This window comes from Hevea brasiliensis, chromosome 9 (genome assembly GCF_030052815.1).
Source record: "Hevea brasiliensis isolate MT/VB/25A 57/8 chromosome 9, ASM3005281v1, whole genome shotgun sequence".
Lineage (NCBI taxonomy): Eukaryota > Viridiplantae > Streptophyta > Magnoliopsida > Malpighiales > Euphorbiaceae > Hevea > Hevea brasiliensis.
In genome coordinates this window covers 8621217-8642459 of record NC_079501.1, presented here as the reverse complement: position 1 = coordinate 8642459, position 21243 = coordinate 8621217, and the positions used below count along the sequence as shown (strand labels likewise).

At 35.4% G+C, this 21243-nt stretch overlaps 2 protein-coding genes across 4 annotated transcripts; both read left to right on the top strand.

Annotated features, from left to right (window-relative positions):
- Positions 1–13175: 13175 nt before the first annotated feature.
- On the top strand, positions 13176–14169 carry LOC110645186 (non-specific lipid transfer protein GPI-anchored 5). The gene is made up of 3 exons (XM_021798242.2): positions 13176–13598; positions 13709–13756; positions 13852–14169. Exons 1-3 carry the CDS (start codon positions 13271–13273, stop codon positions 13977–13979), a joined length of 504 nt encoding a protein of 167 aa, XP_021653934.2. The 5' UTR covers positions 13176–13270; the 3' UTR covers positions 13980–14169.
- Positions 14170–15612: 1443 nt separating this feature from the next.
- Positions 15613–20135, top strand: LOC110645178 (F-box/kelch-repeat protein SKIP30). Of its 3 annotated transcripts, none has more exons than XM_021798232.2 (2): positions 15613–15844; positions 18895–20135. In XM_021798232.2, exon 2 carries the CDS (start codon positions 18979–18981, stop codon positions 20014–20016), a length of 1038 nt encoding a protein of 345 aa, XP_021653924.1. In that variant the 5' UTR covers positions 15613–15844; positions 18895–18978; the 3' UTR covers positions 20017–20135. The 3 variants fall into 3 exon arrangements, with proteins under 3 accessions (XP_021653924.1, XP_021653925.1, XP_021653926.1); XM_021798233.2 differs by having other exon boundaries at positions 15633–15874; XM_021798234.2 differs by having other exon boundaries at positions 15634–15793.
- Positions 20136–21243: the final 1108 nt, after the last annotated feature.

The following is a 21243-nucleotide window of genomic DNA, read 5'->3' as shown; positions in this document are numbered from 1 at the left end:
AATGGTGGGGTAGCCAAAACCTAGATCCAATTCGAGACTTTTAATTAAGGATACCTACACGAAGCCCAATAATAATATATAAAAATCGGTGTTACATTCTTCCCCCTTAGGAAAAATTCGTCCTCGAATTTTGCACAAGGCATAAAGCACATGATTATACATTGAATGTCCTGCTCTAACTCCCAAGTGCACTCTTCCATCGACTCCTCCACAAAACCTTAACCATAGGGATCTGCTTTGATCTTACACTTGGTAGTCCACTATGGCTACAAGTTGCTCCTCAAAGGTCAAGTTCTCTTTTAGCTCTATTACATCCTGTAGTGAGTATATGGGGAGGATCTGGGATGTACTTCACGAGCATGGAGATGTGAAATACGGATGAACGTGAGAAAGGTTGGGTGGTAGTTCCAACTGTAGACAATCGCTCCAACTCTATCGGAACCTCAAAGGTCCAATATACCGAGGTGCAAACTTGCCCTTCTTTCCAAATATCACGACTCTTCATTGGAGAAACCTTCAGAATACATAAACTCCACATCCTCCGTTAACTCTTAATCGATTAAAGGAACTATCTCTCAAGTGTACCGCACTAGGTCTACATCATGCACCTTCGCTCCCATTTTCGCCCAACACGAGGAGACCTACACTTTCTTCCATATAGTGCCTCATAGGGTGGCATCCCTATGCCGAGTGATGTTGTAGGCAAACTCCACCAAAGCTAGTTGATCATCCCATCGACCTCCAAAATCCAAAACACTCATGCGAAGCATGTCTTCCGATGTTTGGATTGTCCGTCTGTCGAGGGTGGAAAGCCGCAAGTTCAATGCCAAGTACCTCCCGCAATTTTCTCCAAAACCGAGAAGTGGGCCCTCATGATATTATGGAAGCCAACTCCATGCAATCGACTATTTCTCGAATGTAGATCGTATGTAGTCTTAGTGAGCTGATTTGGTTAAACGGTCTACAATCACCCATATCGAATCATATCCTCGCGTGAAGGCAACCTACCACAAAATCCATAGTGATCATTTCCCACTTCCATTCGGGATAGGAGCTCTTGCAACTTCGATGTTGAAACTTCACCTTCCGACAAGTCAAGCACTTGGACACAAAGTCCGCTATGTCTCTCTTCATGCCATTCCACCAAAGAGCTATCTTTCACATCATGGTACATTTTGGAGGAACCTGGGTGGACATTGTACATTTTATAGTGTTCATCTAGAATGATTTCATATCTGAGATTGTCCACATCGGGCACACATATCCTAGAACCTTGCACTAGGGCACCAACATTGGCAAATCCAAACTCAAGACCTTCACTCACTTACTCTTTCTATGATCTTCATTAATTGTTGGTCTCTATTGGGAAACTCTAACTCTATCTCGCAAGTCCGGCCTCACCAAAAATGAGCCAACAAGACATCCTCATCTGAAAGATCTAGGAATAAACCTTCATCCATCAACTCATGTACTTCATGAATCAACGGTCTCTTCTCTGCTGAAATTTGCGCCAAACTGACAGAAGATTTTCTACTTAAAGCATCTACTACATTGGCCTTCCCATGGTGGTACTGGATGGTGCAATCATAGTCTTCCAGAAGCTCCATCCATCTCCTCTGTCTCAAGTTTAAATCCCTCTGTTGGAAGATGTACTTCAAACTCTTATGGTCGGTGTATATCTCTCACACTTCACCATACAGGTAGTGTCTCCAGATTTTTAGTGCAAAGACTACAGCCGCCATTTCCAAATCATGGGTGGGATAGTTCTGCTCATACCTCTTCAGCTACCTTGAAGCATAAGCCACTACTTTTCCATCCGCATCAAAACACACACTAGGCCAACTCTGGAGGCGTCACAAGTATCCTTCATCGCTCATAGGTAGTGTTAACACGGTTAGACACTCCTTATCCTCATCATTATAACTGACTCTATCGAGCTCTCTTCTGTCCTTTGCATCTTATCCACTTCCCTTTTCCTATTTTTGGTATTGTTGGTATCTTTTCAACTCTTGTACATTTATTCCTTAATTTTAGTCCTATCTCATCCTTACACCTTTTCCTTCAAAGATGTCTATCCCATCATCAACTTTAACTTTCTTTTTATTTCTTAGTCTTATCTTGATTACTAGTTTCATTACTTTGAGAATTCTAACCCTATGATTTACTCCTACCAGCACATTCTTCACCTTATGTAACACTTATAATTACCCATAGAAAAAAATTTTTTTTTCTTGTATCCCCTTTTTTCCAACTTAACTATCAGAACATTATCATTCCCTATCAGCCTTAGTAGGAAATTGCTTATCCTGGATGAATATGAGCCCCATAAACTATAAGTTCCATCTTAACTAACTAGACTGTAGGAAATATGTGTCATGCCTTAATTCCAAACAAGATACTTCACGTGTTCATTCTCCTTAATATAATCATATATACTGCCCATAGCTTTCTAAACTTCAACCTCAAATTACCCATCAGCAACAATTTCATCTATTGAATCTCAACCATAAATAGTACTTCCTCCAGCTCATAGTTTAAAACAGTTGCAAGCCTTAGTATAGCTAACTCAATTTAACTCCTGTCATTACTCCTTTCATAATTAATACTAGTTATGCACTTACTGTCATTCTCATATCAGGAAATTATGTATTAATTGGTGCCTACCTAACTCTCAATTAACTAGTTCTCCTTGACTCACTGTTCCTTATATAATGCTCTAGAATCAAAAACACGAGCTAAACTTGAAAAGAAAGAAAAATACTCTTATACTCAACTACGCTCGATTGTCCATATAATAATGTTTAACCTATGTTTCTTGGTCTTTCTCTTCAAATTTCATCATCTCCTAGCACAATTGTGCTCTACCTATAAGATGTCATCTGCATGAACTCTTTTACGAACCATTGTCCTTCCTGACATAATATTTTATAATTTATTAACTTTACTTATACTCGACCAATGATTCATATCTATCATCGTTTATATTGTGCTCTTAACTTTTGTTGATTCCTGAAAGATTTCTCTCACTAATAAATTCTTCCAACACTAATTCTAATCTTATCTATGGTCATTAGTTTGATCCTTGAACTTTCTAGTGATTTATAACCACCATTTGTCACTTCGTTCTACCCCTATTGTCATGTCGTTATTGCTTTACTACAAAGTGATTCTGTTGATCACACTAAAAATGTTTGGACATTCATAATGAACCTCTAACTACCTTGTCACTATCTCAAAAGTCTAACTTAAAGCCTCTGTGTCATTATCTATCATTCTTTTCCTCTCATCATACCTTTTGATCCCTTAAATTAACTTTTATTAAACTTACTACTTACTAACTTCTTCTTCTCGCCTAATTAGATAGTCCACAATATCATCGCACACCTTCTAGCTTTTACTCATTATTATTGTATTCCATACCTCCATCAACTTTCTTACTAATGTGGTCCCATTTTGGGTTTTCCATCCTTGTCATTCTCCTTGCCAAGAATAACACTTAGCCTACCCTATATCTTAACTTTGTTCCTTTTGTTACGCGCCTTTAGGTTGTCCTTTCATTTATTTCCTTTTTCTTATCCAAAATAGAACTTAACTATTCTATCCTGGTTCCATTCTTCTTCCTAACATGACACTATATCTTCGAGTCTGCAGCTGTCGCGTATCATATGTCCGATTTGGTCATTTGACCACTCTAGCTAGTACTTCCGCATTTAAATTATATTGCATCTGCAATCAATTGTCCAAACTTTCATTCTGCACTTTCTATTCAATGGCCTCGTGATTTATCTTCGCTAATTTATTACTCTTAACACTATTATAATTAGCTTATACTATTGTTTTGAACAATATGAAGTTACAAAAGAACTCAGGAAATGACAATCATACCTTTATCGTATGATCTCTATTCTTATCCTTTAGCTTACATAATATCCTTACTACCTCGAGAACTGATTCTGCAGTAATTTTATTTATTTGTTGTTATCATTATCATTATTATTATTATTATTTTCTATATTTATTCAATTAGCCAAAACTTAAGATTCAGGGCACCCAAACCCGTCATCAAATTCAAAGGATTTACATCCATCGTGATCTCGATTATATATGATTCCTATAATGGAACTTGTATCCTCTCGTGATACCCGAGCCAACTACTCTCTACCACACTCTACGCCCATCCGGGACACTATTCCATAAGTCATCATTATCATTAATAACCTTCGATCCATTCAAAGATAGGACTATATCCTAACTTGTCGCAACACAGGTACTACATCTACCACCTTGCCAGAACCATGTCAAGTTAATGACTCTTTTATCATATCATAGCTCTATAAATCATCAATTCATAGTTTCGACCTTCTCTAGGTAGTAGAGTTGTACTTTATTCCATACTGATACACACAAGGTATACTATTCTCACTCTATAAGTGTCACCTTTACTTTGCAACTAGTCCAACCTCCAGTCCGATGGCAACTCTTGATGTAACTCTAGCTCATACTCTAGTTATCACCCAACCGTGACCTTTCAATATTCTAACTCTAGACTCTTAGCCGAGTTCCCAACTCCTCTGCAAATATAGAACTCGCATAACTGTACCAAAGCGAAGCCATCTCAAACACCCTCATTATGGAGCACCACGGGATGCACGCACTCTACACAATAATCTCATGACATCGAGAACATTGTATAGTTACTACGATACGCACTAGGTCTCCTAATTTCTTATCTCTCCTGAATCTTCTATTATCACAAACTTATTGGTCATCTGTATCCTCATCCTTATCTAGGCAATTTAAGACTCACTTTTATGTACTGTCGTGTCTTACAATGGGCACACCATTTAAACCCATACCGACAAAATATAACATTTCTTGGAGTACGTATCCTCATGATAGATCTCACATGTCTACTAACTCTATTTCACATTTCTGTACTCCACGAAAATCAAGACACTAATCGAGGTAATCTTATATTTCCGAGGTATAACGTAGAATCTAGAAACAAAGAATTACAGGAAAAGACGAAATGTAATCCTATACTCCGCATGTGACTCTAGTAGACTCTTCCCAACACTTAGACAACTTTTCCTAAGAACTGAGCCTAAGCTCGATACCACATTTGTCACGACCCAACCTATGGGAAGCCCCGAGGCCCGTAGTAAGCCTAACTGCTCATTAACCCAACTCTAAGACCCATTTGGGCCCAATATCAAGAAAACAAACGGACAGAGTCCGCCATAAAATGGACTTACCAACGGGAGTTTTCGACTCACCCGACTGTAAACACAATATATAGTCAATTGGGGAGCTCAGCTCTCACTAGACTTACTCATCAGCATAATAATATATGGGAGCTCAGTTCCCTCATCCAATCCATCAATACTGACTTAGAATATTAAGTTTACTGGTCCATCATGTTAATAATATTACGACCAAATTCAAATAATTATGCTAACACATGGAAATTCTAGAGTACATAAAATTACACAAATATCGATAAACAACTCGAAGTATAAAAGCAGTTAACCTAATAAAATATCCTCTGCGACTGTAAAAATTTTTGAACAGAGTGAGCGTTCGACGAGTAAAATATCAATTTTAACCATAATCTCTATAACTATCTGTAACTAATGCACCCTGTAGAGTGAAATGCAACATCAACATCATATTCACATCATAGCATCAAAAAGGTAATTTGGAGCACTCACGCACCCTGTAGCATTAATCATAATATATTGGGAGCTGATCCCCTATACAGCTCTCTTAAATCCAACCTGGTGCCAAGAACTCAAGCCGACTTTCGCTTAATAAACCAAATCGAGGGTCCCAAGAACTCAAGCCGTGACTACCCCTCGAAGGAACGGGTCCCAGCTAAGAACTCAAGCCGTGACTACCCCGTCCTATCCATAGTCCACACCACATCACACGCACGCCAACGCACGCACACTGCTCCAAATTACCACAACAACACTCATGGCACATTAACAGTTATGAATGCAACATAAATCGTGCCTAGAGTTTAACTACATAATTATATGCATATAAGTGATGTATGGGCATGATGAACATATAATAATATCGAAATTACAATTAAAATTAATATTTTACTCACAAACTTGACGACAAATTACCGTATGGCGGAGGAAGAAGGCTCACGACAATTACATTACATCTATTTAATAAATTTGACTCAATACAAACAAAGAAAAGATCAAGTCGCCCTAAGTCGTAAAATCAATCTCCCTATACCTAGGACCTACCCAACTCGCTGAAAGGGCTAAAAACGCACTTCTATATTCACAATCCATATATCAGCTCAATCATATCACACAGCCTCTCCGCCCATCAAATCAATCATCCATCACAATACGCAAACTTTCAATTTAGTCCTTATTATTGTTCATTTTTGCAAAAATCGCCAAACAAGCTCTAAAAATTATAAAACTTTGCCCCATGGTCCTTAGCAATATTACTAAGCTATTGCAAAAGAATCGTAATTTTCTAAGCTACCACGAATATTTTATGGATTTTTAATCCTATTCAAGCACTAGAAAATTACGAAAAGCAAGGTTCGGGTTTACCTTTGCCGATTCCGACTTGATGCTCGACAATGGTGGGGTAGCCAAAACCTAGATCCAATTCGGAGACTTTTCCGGTCCGTTCGCCGAAATTCAATCCGACAAAATTTCCGCGAATTGAGGATACCTACACGAAGCCCAATAATAATATATAAAAAAATCAGGGGTGTTACAAAAAATATCCTCTATATTCAACTACGCCCGATTGTCCATATAATAACGTTTAACCTATGTTTCTTAGTCTCTCTTCAAATTTCATCATCTCCTAGCACAATTGTGCTCTACCTATAAGGTATCATCTGCATGAACCCTTTACTGTACCATCGTCCTTCCTGACATAATATTTTATAATTTATTAACTTTACTTATACTCGACCTATGATTCATATCTATCATCGTTTATATTGTGCCCTTAACCCTTGTTGAATCCTGAAAGATTTCTCTCGCTAATAGATTCTTTCAACACTAATTCCACCCTTATCTATGGTCATTAATTTGATCCTTAAACTTTCTAGTGATTTATTACCATCCATACTTGTTACTTTTTATTCTACCCCTACTGTTGCTCTGTTGTTATTGCTTCACTGCAAAGTGATTCTGTTGATCACACTAAAAATGTTTGCCTGACATTCATAACGAACCTCTAACTACCTTCTCACTATCTCAAAAGTCTAACCTAAAACCTATGTGTCATTATCTATCATTCTTTTCCTCTCATCATACCTATTTGATCCCTTAGACTGACTTTTATTCAACTTACTGCTTACTAACTTCTCTTTCTCTACCTATTTAGGTAGTCCGCAATACCATCGCACACCTTCTAACATTTACTCATTATTATTGTATTCCATACCTCCATCACTTTTCTCACTAATGTGGTCCCATTTTGGGTTTTCCATCCTTGTCATTCTCCTTGCCAAGAATAACACTTAGCCTATCCTATATCTTAACTTTGTTCCTTTTATTATGCGCTCTTTAGGTTGTCCTTTCATTTATTTCCTTTGTCTTACCCAAAATAGAACTTGACTATTCTATCCCTGGTTCCATTCTTTTTCCTAACATAATAGCCGCATTTGCTAACTATATCTTCGAGTCTCTATCGTGTTATCATATGTCTGTGCTACTCAGATTTGGTCATTTGACCACTCTAGCTAGTACTTCCACTAGCATTTAGATTATATTGCATCTGTAATCAATTGTCCAAACTTTCATTCTGCACTTTCTTTATCCATTGGCCTTCTGTGATTTATCTTCGCTAATTTATTACTCTTAACACTATTATAATTAGATTATACTATTGTTTTGAATAATTTGAAATTAGAAAGGAACTCAAAGAAATTACATCATACTTTTATTGTATGATCTCTATTCTTATCCTTTAGCTTACATAATACCCTTACCACCTCGAGAACTGATTCTGTAGTAATTTTATTTATTTGTTATTATTATTATTATCCATGTTTACTCAATTAGCCAAAACTTAAGGTTCCGGGCACCCAAACCCGTCATCCAATTCAAAGGATTTACATCCATCGTGATCTGATTATATATGATTCCTATAATGGAACTTGTATCCTCTCCAGGATACCCGAGCCAACTACTCTCTACCACACTCTACAGTCCCATCTGGGGCACTATTTTGTGGGTCACCATTATTAGTAATAACTTTCGATCCCTTCTGAAAAGATAGGACTATACCCTAACTTGCTGCAACAAAGGTACAACATTTACCACCTTGCCCAAAACCATGTCAAACTAATGTCTCTCTTATCATATCATAGCTCTGTAAATCATATATTCATAGTTTCGACCTTCTCTAGGTAGTAGGGTTGTACTTTTATTCCATACTGATACACACAAGGTATACTATTCTCACTAAGCTCTAAGCAAAATGTTTGTCATACTGCAAAAACCATCCAAAATTCCATACCGAAGACTAGATGGTCTCACTCTATAGGTGTCACCTTTACTTTGCAACTAGTCCGAAACCTCTGGTCTGATAGCAACTCTTACTGTAACTCTAGCTCATGCTAGGGTAACTGGGTCACTGACTCTAGTTACCACCCAACTGTGACCTTCGATATTCTAGCTCTAGATCCCTAACCAAGAGTTCCCAACTCCTTTGCAGATATAGAACTCTGTTCTGGCATTACTGTACCAAAACAGAGACTGTCTGCAACATCCTCATCATAAGCACTACAGGGAAGTACGCAGCTCTACACAATAATCTCATGTCGCATGTCTGCGACTACGAGCGGACATCGAGAATATTGTATAGTTACTACGATACGTCTTGGCAGACTAGGTCTCTTAATCTCTTATCTCTCTTGAATCTTCTATTATCATAAACTTATTTTGTCTGGGTCATCCACTGATGACTGCCAGCAATGGTATCCTCATCCTTATCTAGGGCAACTGTACTTTCAAGACTCACTTTTATGTACTGCGTGCCTTGCGAAATGGGCACACCATTTAACCCATACCTTGTAAAATATAGTATTTATTGGAGTACGTGTTTCCAAGGTAGATCTCAATAAGTTTGCTAAATCTATTTCATGTTTCTATGTACTCCACGAAAATCAAGACACTAACTGAGGTAATCTTATATTTCCCGAGGTATAACGTAGAATCTAGAAACAAAGAATTACAGGAAAAGACGAAAACAGAATCCTATACTCCGCATGTGACTCCTAGTAGACTCTTCCCAACACTTTAGATGAACATTCCCTAAGAATCTGGAGCCTAAGCTCTGATACCACATTTGTCACGACCCAACCTATGGGCCGGACAAGACTAGGACTGCCAGCCTAAAGCCCCCGAGGCCCGTAGTAAGCCTAACTGTTCATTAACCCAACTCTAAGGCCCATTTGGGCCCAATTTCAAGAAACCAAACGGACAGAATCCGACCATAAAATGGACTTTCCAACGGGGAGTTTTCGACTCACCCGACCTGTAAACATAATAAATACTCAATTGGGGAGCTCAGCTCACCCTCCACATACTCATATCCTCATAAAAATAAATGGGAGCTCAGCTCCCTCATCCAATCCATCCCAGCGAAGAACTCAAGCCGTGACTACCCGTCCTATCCATAGTCCACACCACATCACACGCACGCCAACGCACGCACACTGCTCCAAATTACCACAACAACATCATGGCACTTTAACAGTTATCAATGCATCATAAATCGTGCCTAGAGTTTAACTACATAAATATATGCATATAAGTGATGTATGGGCATGCTGAATATATAATAATATCGAAATTATAATTAAAATTAATATTTTACTCACAGACTTAATGGTGGTCACTGAGGCGGCTGGGCGGAGGAAGAAGGCTGTCCCGGCTCACTTGACAATTTTATTATAATCATTTAATACAAATGACTCAATACAAATCAAGAAAAGACCCAATACGTCCTAAGTCATGACGAAAATCCAGAGTCTCCCTATACCTAGGACCTACCCAACTTTGAAAAGGGCTCAAAACACACTTCTATATCCACAATCCATATATCCACAACTCAATCACATCACACAGCCCCTCCTGGGCCCATCAAATCAATCATCCATCACAATATGTAAAATTTCAATTTAGTCCTTATAATTGATCATTTTTGCAAAAACTGCTCAAATAAGCTCTAAAAATTATAAAACTCTGCCCCGCGGTCCTTAGAAATATTACTAATCTATTGCAAAAAGAATCGTAATTTTCTAAGCTACCACGAATATTTTATGGATTTTTAATCCTATTTAAGCACTAGAAAATTACGAAAAAGCAAGGTTCGGGTTTACCTTTGCCGATTCCGACTTCGGGAACGTGCTCGGGATGCCTAACAATGGTGGGGTAGCCAAAATCTCGATCCAATTCGGAGACTTTTCCGAATCGGTTCTGTTCGCCGGAAATTCACGAATCGGACAGCGCCGAATTTCCGCGAATTGAGGATACCTACACGAAGCCCAATAATAATATATAAAAATCAGGGGTGTTACAATAACCGTCAGTAAAAACCGAGTGAAATGGTTAAATGACTCAGTCGAGAAGATCAAGTGGTCAAGATAGGTCGAACACTCGGCCAAGAGAACCTGAGCATTAGAATAACCAAAGTAAAGAGACCCGAGCATCAAATAGCTCGGACGCTCAAGCCGGATATCAAATAGCTTGGATGCTGGGACAAGAGATCCGAGTAACAACTAATCAAGTGTTGGCCGGGTTTGAGTCAACGATCAGCTCAGACAACCAGCAAGGGACACTTAATTGATAATGGTAGCACCCGCGAAAATTTTGGAATCATAACAATTTCAGATTTAGTAACCTACTAAAGTTTGAGTCGTTTATAAACTAGGTATGCTTAATCTGCACAATTTTCTATAGCTCTCTGTTTATAATATTTAATCTCTTGAATACTCCACTGACTTAAAAGTAGTTGGCTAATATACTACCGACCTCACTATTTTCATATAATACTGATTAAAGGGATTCACATATGGTAGCATCACTATGTTACAGGAAATTCCTCAACCTCATCATTTCCCTGCTCCTCACAGCTCAATCTCAGCAGCGGTGTCTTTGGGCATTGTTGAATGGTGGTGGTTCATCAATGTGGTTAACATTAACCAAACCCTTGCTCTTTCACTTCTTGGAGCATGTCATGTGCAAACACAACCAGTTAGCCGGTCGAATGGTATGTCAACTTGGGAAAATTATTGACTACACTTAATACACTAAAAATAGTACATCCATTCTTATAAAAAGTAAATTATTTTTAATTTTAAGAGTATCTAATAATTTATCACTGATTTGGGCTTAATTAAATATCACAGTTTATAAATTATAACAAGAATTCTGACATGTTTTCAAAAAAAGAAATATCTGACATAGCCCTATTGATTTGACTTGTTATGTTTCAATCAGTAGCCAATAATGGTCCAACAATTCCACCGGTAGGTTCTCCAGCAGATTCTTCCGATGATACACCTGAAACACCGAATACATTTTCAATGCCGAGACATTACCGCAGGTTTGAAATAACACTTCATACAGAAGCCAATTTTCAAGTTTCCAAATCAAATTTATATTCATTGCAGAATCCGAAATGTTGCAGACTGAATGCTCCTTTGTAGGACATTCTCTTCTTACAAAATAAAAATAGTAATTAAAATTAACAAGATAATTATCTTGACCATAGAAATATTTAAATTAGTTATGGAATAAAAAAGAAAAATAATAGCAACCACTATCATAAACATAGTTCTATTTCTTCGGCTTGACATTCTGATGATTATATTATTTCATTTGGAGGAGGTTCTAAGACAAGCATTTTGCCCAAATATGCGTAAAAAAAAAAAAAATATTCTCATTACTGTATGGTTTGCCCAAGAATTTTAAAAAATTCTCTTAAAATTTTATAATTTCCCTATGTTACAAACATGGGACAAATTATAAATCATATTCGGTATATTAAAAAATAATAAAATCTATATTCATATAAAAATAATTATACCCTAAAATAAAAAAATAAAACCTATTATTTATCTATTAAAATACACATATACCAAATATAGTTAATAATTTACCTGAAGATTGTGCACCGCTATTTATAATATGGGTAAGGTGGTGTGACAATGACATCACACTAGCATAAGTGGCAGTAAAGTCAATGTACAATGGTAAATTACAAAAAGCTCCATGTAATTTTGAAACTTATCAGCAGAGGAGTTATCCAAAACTGTTATTAATAATAATTATCTTTTAAGTTTTAACCATTCCTGGCCTGTAACAGCTGTACTAAAACAATTAGGGACATAAGTGATTTATTATTGGTAAAATCTAAAAAAGTGACAAGGCATATTGCTAATATTAACAAAGAATATAAAATTTTATTATAATTAAATGCACAACAAAATAAAAAAATTTAATTTTTGCAAGATTCATAATTAACGGTTGTTTCTTAAAAATTGAATTAAATGATTTTCAACATTTTCATTTTAAAATATTTTTGATAATATTTATTTTATAATCCTAAAAAATGAAAATGTGAACATGTAATAAAAGTCTAAATAATATAATATAATATATCAAAATTTAAGAAATATTAAATTTATTTTATTTTTAGATTTCAAGAATTTTTAAAGGAAATGAAATTATGAGGGCTTGAAATCTTAATCTTGTATATATATTAAAAACAAACACCCAAATATTAGTTTAGTAGCTTAATATGTGAAATTATATTTTAAATATGAAAATAAAATTTTTTATTTAGAAATTCTAGATAAATTAAAATATAATAAGAAATTTAAATAAAGTAAAAAATAAAATAAAATCTAAAATAAAAAAGGAAATTAAAAACTAAATCCTGACTAAAATTGAAAAAAATTAAAAGATAGATGTAAATTAATTAGGATAACAAATAAACTTTTCTGGAAAAATAAATAAAACAAATTAGATTTATGAATCCTTGCAAAACTAAGGAAAAAACGAGCTGGACTTTCTTTTAATTTACGCCCAGTAAGAAAACTTGGTGAACATTCAGCAAGCTGCCCCTCTTTTTTGTTCACAATCTCCCCTTTATAAACCACGCCGTTCTCATCTCCGATCACTATAAGCAGCCAAAAAAGAATACACATCAAGAACAATCCTCATCTACATTTCACAAACACTGTAGCCAGAAATTTCTATAGAAGGCAATGGAAGCTAGGACTAGAAGGATGGAGATCATACTTACCTTTGCTGTTATAGCGAGTTGGTGGGCAGGGGCTATGGGGCAATCAAGTAGTTGCACCAATGCGCTTATGAGCTTGTCTCCGTGCCTACTCTACATAACAGGAAACTCATCAACCCCGACACCACAATGTTGCACGCAGCTAGCTGCTGTGGTTAGGTCACAGCCTCAATGTTTGTGTGAGGTCATTAATGGTGGTGTCGCTTCACTTGGGATCAATGTTAATCTGACTCAGGCTCTGGCTCTCCCGAATGCTTGCCAAGTCCAAACTCCTCCTATTAGCAGCTGCAATGGTAAGAATGGATTAATAGCCACGATTAGTCGTTTCTTTATTTATTTATTTTTTCCCCTACTTGGGAAAGGGGAAAACTAATTTATTCCATCAAAATTAATGAATGAACAGCGTCCTCCCCTGCAAATTCTCCAGCAGAAGCACCAGGTTCTCCTTCAGGTACTAAATCAACTTGTGACTAAAACAAAAGAATTCTGTATTGATGATTTTAGTATGGTTTAGACCAGAATGATTACTTGGATCTCTGGTTGCAGGAGGAGGATCAGCACCACCAAGATCGGATGGAAATTCCAATAGGATGACATTCTCTGTGCTCTTCTTCTTGCTCTTCGTCGCATCATATGCTTCTTCTTACCCTCTGACGAATCTTTCGCCACTATAAACATAGCAGTCCCATATATTATTTATACATTCTTATGGTTTATTTCTTAGGCAAGCCTGTGCGACACACATTTCTTTTGCGAGAATAATACTCTTGGGTTTGATTGTACTTCCTACTCTTTCAATAAACGAGTGATTCTTGTTTGTTTCTTGTAATATACATATAATAAACAAGCTTATTTTCAAGTCCTTATTTTTTCTTCTGTGTGTGTATATATATATATATATACGTTTTATCTTCGTCGCCCAGTACTGCCTTCAGATCAATCTATTAATGGATAATTAAGGTGTTTGACCATTAACAATTAGCCTAAACATATGGAGGAAGATCACATGGTGGTCATATAGAAATTAAACTTCTAGAGCCATGACGTTATTTTTTACTAATTAAATTATAAAGCAATTTCAGACGGATTTATATTAGAGATATAAAATTATTGATAGAGTTTTTATTTAGAAATTAAAATTTTAAGTGATTGTCATTATTTATAATTAAATATTTTAATATAAGATAAGACGTGTTTATGTTTGATTTATTTACACTTTACACGTGCAATGTATTAAAAATATAAAATTATTTTTAAACTTTCCTTATAATTCATTAATTAAATATCAATATAAATAAGATAATTGACCATAATTTTTAAATTTTAAATTTTTTATTGAGTTAACCATTATTGTCCATTATAGTTAATTTTAAATTTTTTATTGAAATAATTATAATTGACAAAAATTAAAAAATTTTAACTTTATATATTATTATTATTATTATACATATTTGTAATCATATATAAAAAAAATTAATATTTTTATCACATCAACTATTATATTAACATTTTTTTGTTCTTTCTTTAAAACCCAGACAATAATAAATACAAAAATTTTAAATTAAGTCAAAATTGACAAAAAAAATTACTATAATTGTAAAAGCACACAGCATTCATTTGGAATTAATTATTTATAAAAAAAAATTAAAAGAATTCTCACATATGAATTATATTCCTTTTAAAATGAAAAATTTTTAAATTAAAAAAATAAATTTTTTTAAACATAAAAATTAATAAAAAAAATCAATTGAATTTTTTTTTCAAAATTCTTCATTTCAAAAAAGATAAAATTTTAGATTTTTTTTAGAGCAGTAGACGTTTAGATTTTATCCATGTGTAGGAATCGGATATATTATACATCTTATATAATATTTTTTAATACTAAAAGAATTCTAATACATACTCTTAAATAGTTTCATTTCTATATTAATTTTTTAAATAAATTATTTTTATTTTCATAAACAAATAAATTTTTATAATTATATTTAAATTTATAAATTAATATTATAAACCGATTTTGAATACCATCAGATTACAAATAAAGAAAAATTCTGTAAAGTTAATGCACTGAATGATTTGTTTAATTAATAAATCAGAAAAATTAATTTAATTAGATGTGGAAAAACTCGAGAGGAATACTTCTGACACTAAACGACTTGTAACTTGTACCAGAGGATGAAGTAAAGAAGATACCAAGGAAAGAAAGAATTTTAAGTTTTTCTTATTACTGAATTTCAACCACGTGCAGTGAACGTGTCTACCAAGCATGGGATGATAATTAACGAAAATGCCATTAAGAGGTGAAGCAGGGAAAAGGGTACGAATAGGAATATCCCAATTTCAATTGCTTCCTTATTCTGTTTTAGGGTAAGCAGAGAGATTAGATTAAACGACTTTTCTCAAAATTCATAAAACCAAACAAACCTCTATTTAACCTTTGTTTTAACCCTGGCTTTTCCTCATCACCTCTCTAAATACTCTCACGCAGGTAATCCTACGCTACCTCTCGACACAATCCCGCTAATCCTTTTGCCTTTTGGTAAGCTCTTTCTTCCTGTTTAAGCCAAAGGTCATAGACTTCTGTCACAATTTTTGATGTCCAATTGCTTCCAATTTTGATTAGATTTTCAAATTATTGAATACCCATTATTTCTTGTGCTGAATTCTAAGTAGGTTTTGTGTTGGAAGTTTAAAAAACTGCAGTTTGGTTGTTTTTGTTGTTGTGGACCTTGTGGTGTTTGGTTTATTTATTTCAATTTAGTGCCTTTTGATTTTGTAATGAATTGAAAGGAAATTGCTTTTCCGTTGAATGTTTAGAAATGCGTCTGGATTTTACTAGAAATTTAGGAGTTTTGATGACGATTTGCATGTGTTAGACGCTGAAAACTGTGGAGGTTTTGGGCTTTCTCCAGTCAAATTCATGAGGTTATGCTATAAGGCCTTAAGTCATAATTAATTAGCTATTAGATGCACGTTTATGAATATGAGATTCGTTGTATTGCATGCTGGATTTTCCCCTTAGTGGAATTGTTATCTCAAATGCTCAAGGTATTTTCGGTGTCAAAATTGTGTGTGGAATTTTTATGATCAATGAACTTGTGTGTGTTTGTGAATCAATGTGCTTAAGAATGCATGGCAAACGGCAACCCTAATATCTTAGATTGTTGGAATTCAGTTGTTTTCTATCAGGAGTTATACATACAATCACTAGGGAAATTAAGAGGCCCTATATAATTCACTTGTCATTTTTTCAACCCGTATACATTTAGGCTGTTGCTCTCTGCAGTTTGGTGATTTGTGCTTGGTTAGGAAGATTGTTAACAGCATTACTATGTTGATTTTGAACTTCAGTCTGTCTCTGTTGGATGAGATTGTTGTTTGGGGCGGACACTTGAAATTTATGTCATATGGGATTATAAAATTTGTTAAGGTTTAAACACTACTTGGAAATTTGAAAGCCAATTTTGCTTGGATTGAAGCTCTCTTGTGTAGTTTTATTTAGATTTAGAAGATTGACTGCAATGTAATTCTGTGAATTAACTTTGGATTTGAATCCTGAATGATGTTAATACTTCTTGTATTAGGTATAATTTTGCTGCTTCTGTCTTTCTTTCATTTGTGTAGTCCAGTTCATCTTCTCCCCCAATCCCATCCTCACAAAAGATGCTTCCTTTTCTTCTATCTTTTATTGATTACCTAAATATTATCAATATGGTGCTTATTGTTGTTTGTAGTAGGAGAACTTTTGGTAGTTCATAAAATATTGAGGAAAACTAAGGATTTTATCTGGAAATTCTAGAGTGGTGACAGAGTTAGAGAATTAAGGTTCTCAGAAGTTTTGGATGACTGAACATTGTCAAGAATGGATCATGAGGCTTATATCCTATTAATATGGTTTATGCTCATCTGTTTCTATATTTTCTAATGTTATTAATTATGAATAAAAATTCATAATTTGAAATTTTTTTAGCCATTCCCATTCATTGACTTTTAGATAATGCTGTTCTAAAATATAGATTGCGGTACCTTTTAGTCAATCATTGCTGTTTAGCAAATGTTTTGTTCTATGGATGCCATTGGCATATAAGATTAAAGCAATTTGAATATTACTACTGTTATATTGTAGCACTGTCTGTCCTATTTATACAATTGTTGTTTGAACATTTTTCTCTTGGCTGGATTTTATATATAATGTTTAGTTCTTTTGGTGAAAAATCATATGAGTTAATAGATTTATGCATTCCTAATATCTTAATCATATAGGCATTTCTGTTAAGTCAAAGTGAGATTAATGATAACAAATGAACATTGATTAAGACTGAGTTAAATTTATGGTTCTTGGGATTGGTTTTGAATTTCAGTTATTAAGAAGCAAGCATATGGGTGTGTGTTTGTTAAGGGATCAAAAAGAGTAATATATTTGAGATTGGTAAAGTTTAATAAGTGATTCTATTTCTTCAGCAGAATTCCAAGATCTCCATGAAATACAGTCAATGCGGAATATGATGTGCTTGATGCTGCTTTACATGCAAAACTATCTGCAGCACATATCATGTTACCATCATTAATGTCACAAATTTATCTTATGCTATCTATTGATTAAATGGAAATATTATGGGTTTTTTTTTATAAAGAATTCAAATTGATTTTGCTGAAAAGTCCAATCCCTAAAACAAAGGAAGTTACTTTTAAGAAAGCAAAAAATTGCCTTTTCTGTCTCTATACTCTGTTGGTCTTTTAAGTTTATATAATTCATGTCTTTTTGGGATTCTAATGTATCAATTATTGTTTGACTTATGATATTCTGCACCATCATTCCAATTTCTGTGTATGTCAATATGTCAAAGAGGTGATTTACTTGGGCTTGAGGCTTTGTCAATTGAATTTACTACAATAAGAAGTTTATTGCTTATTATTGTAAAAAGTCAATGTTCCACGTAATTTTAGATTTTCATTTCAGTAAAAAATTGATGAAATTTGAGTTCATAAACCCCCTTGAGATGTTGACATTTGTTTGTCTTATAGGATTTGGCAAACCTTTCATAGTTGCTTCATTCAATGAAAAGGATTGTATAATTCTAAATACTATTCCTAGGATACCTTCATAAAAAATGGGAATAAACTGAAAGGGCACTTAAATGCCACATGACATTCTGGGGAACTGTGAGGATGAGGAGACTATATATTTAGAAATGAGGTGATCCAAAAACGTTGACAGAGATTTCGATTATTGGTTACCATTTTCAATTGTCCCTTTTCTGGTTCTACTGTTTTCACTTGTCTCAAAGATATTACACTCATGGTTTTGTTTAATCAGATTTACCTAGAGCTTTGAAATATAAATAGATATGTTCTCATAGTCCTTTTGTGACAATATCAACATAGACAATTGTGCAGGTGGAATGATGGCTACTGGGTATTTCAATGATTATTTTCTTTTTCAAGTGTTCTCAATGACATCTAAACACAAATTTAGTAGTTTTGTTCTTATCGGTGTTTAGATTAGCCTTTATAAGCACATTGCTTTTGAAATTCCTAAACTATGACTTGGTTTCTGCATAACCTTGCTTTTTCACTCTGTTTTATCAGATAGCCTATGCCAATACTGTCATCAGCACTGCAACAAATTCACCATTGAAGAATCATTTGGGACTAGGTGAAACAGTGATTAGCATGTCTGAACTGATTGAAGGCCTTCCAGACGCCATTGCTATCAGGTGCATTGCACGAGTTCCCTTCTATCTCCATCCAAAGTTAGAGCTTGTTTCTCGTTCGTGGCAGGCTGCCATACGTAGTCCTGAGCTGTTTAAAGCTCGACAGGAGGTTGGTTCAACAGAAGATCTGTTATGTGTGTGTGCTTTTGATCCTGAGAATTTGTGGCAGCTATATGACCCTCTTAGAGACCTTTGGATTACTCTTCCTGTTCTGCCGTCAAAAATCAGGCACCTTTCCCACTTTGGTGTTGTCTCCACTGCTGGAAAACTGTTTGTGCTGGGTGGCGGAAGTGATGCTGTAGACCCATTGACTGGTGACCAGGATGGAAGCTTTGCAACCAATGAAGTGTGGTCATATGACCCAGTATTACGACAGTGGGCCCCATGTGCATCCATGCTTGTGCCCCGTGCGATGTTTGCATGCTGTGTTTTGAAAGGAAAGATAATTGCTGCCGGTGGCTTCACGAGCTGCCGAAAATCAATATGTCAAGCCGAAATGTATGATCCAGAGAAAGATGTGTGGATCTCAATACCAGATCTCCACCGCAGTCACAATTCAGCGTGTTCTGGAGTAGTTATTGGGGGAAAGGTGCACGTCTTGCACAAGGGCTTATCAACAGTGCAAGTATTGGACAATTTAGGGTCTGGATGGATAGTTGAGGATTATGGTTGGCTCCAAGGTCCAATGGCAGTTGTTCACGGGGCCTTATATGTGATGAGCCACGGACTAATTTGCAAGCAGGAGGGGAAAAGGAGGAAAATAGTGGTTTCAGCATCTGAGTTTCGAAGAAGGATTGGATTTGCAATGACTGGGCTGGGAGATGACATATACGTGATAGGAGGGTTGATTGGTCCTGACCGATGGAATTGGGATATCAAGCCAATGTCTGATGTTGATATCTTGACAGTTGGGGGTGAGAGACCAACTTGGCGACAGGCAGCTCCAATGACAAAGTGCCGTGGTACAATTCTTGGTTGTACGCAGCTGAGAATATAGGTCACACCATTTGTGATGTTTGTTGTTTTGTTGTGAAAATTATGCTGTTGTCAAGGCATTGATTTCCCTCCTATTGGAGACGAGGAATGTAACTTTTTTCTCTGGTTTTTGAGCCTTCATCTTTGTCCTTGATTTATGTTGATATTAGGTGTTTTTGAAACCTCCATTTTCAGTGCAACACTGAAGGTCATGAAAGCGCTTGAACCGATCGAGTGGTACATGAAATTTGGTAAACAGGATGGACGAGGAACCATTTTGTTTCCTCCCATTCTTCTTTTTGGATATATGAACTGAACAAGTTGATTGTCAAACTAGTTTCAATATCTATTTGTCGAGCCAACATGATTTCAAAAGAAGAGGTCGCTTTTTTTTTTTTTTATGACGAGGTTTTGGAAAATTGCAAAGGCTCCATTATATTATTTAAAGGAAAATATAAATTGGGTAATTTTTCTATCTGCAGATTTATCATTCTACCATTTTCAATGATATTGCTTCCGTTCAAACGTATACTTTTATAATCCATTTCTAATTAGTATCATGCGATTTTGGATCAGGCCCACCATACCATATAATTAAAACGTTCAATGAAATGCCCGCACGCTGACCCCCTTTAATCCTGATAGGCGACAAAAATTGCAGGTGCTCAATGGGTTGGGGAGGTCAAGACTTGACTTGGGGCTCATCTCGGTCCATTACTGCAACTTCAGCTTCAGGGATTTACCGATCTGGCCTCTTTGATCTATAGTAAATCCTAGAAAGCACAACTCTGTGACCTTGTAGTGATGCTGGTAGCCTGCTACTATCTTAATGGAGGCAATTCTCCTTTCCTAGAAAAGTATGCTTCCTATTATTATTTTTAATAGTCGCCCACATCTAATTATCTCCAATAAACTACTCATCTTATTTGGTGGGTCCACTGGATTAAAGTCTTAATTGCACATCTTAATCTGGAAGGCTCAAACCTTTAAATATCAAAACATGCTCGACTCCCTCTTTCTTCATTGGTCAAATAGATGGGCTCTGTCGATGGCCCATTGCATAATGCGCAGAGCAGCAGCAGCAAATTTGGAGTTTGATCTCAAAAGTCCTTTCAATTGGCAGATCATGTAGGCAAATAAGTGCACAAATTAGAACAACAGAATTTACTCTAGCTTTACCATAAACGACAAGGAAGGCACATCATGTCATCCTACTCGGTGCCAACGCCATTCTCATCCCATACTATTG

Excerpts from the sequence above, each read along its gene's own strand:
- LOC110645186 (XM_021798242.2), top strand. The coding sequence starts at position 13,271 with ATGGAAGCTAGGACTAGAAGGATGGAGATCATACTTACCTTTGCTGTT. Across the intron at positions 13,599-13,708 it reads TCCTATTAGCAGCTGCAATG|CGTCCTCCCCTGCAAATTCT; the intron begins GTAAGAATGGAT and ends ATGAATGAACAG. Across the intron at positions 13,757-13,851 it reads AGCACCAGGTTCTCCTTCAG|GAGGAGGATCAGCACCACCA; the intron begins GTACTAAATCAA and ends CTCTGGTTGCAG.
- LOC110645178 (XM_021798232.2), top strand. The coding sequence starts at position 18,979 with ATGTCTGAACTGATTGAAGGCCTTCCAGACGCCATTGCTATCAGGTGC.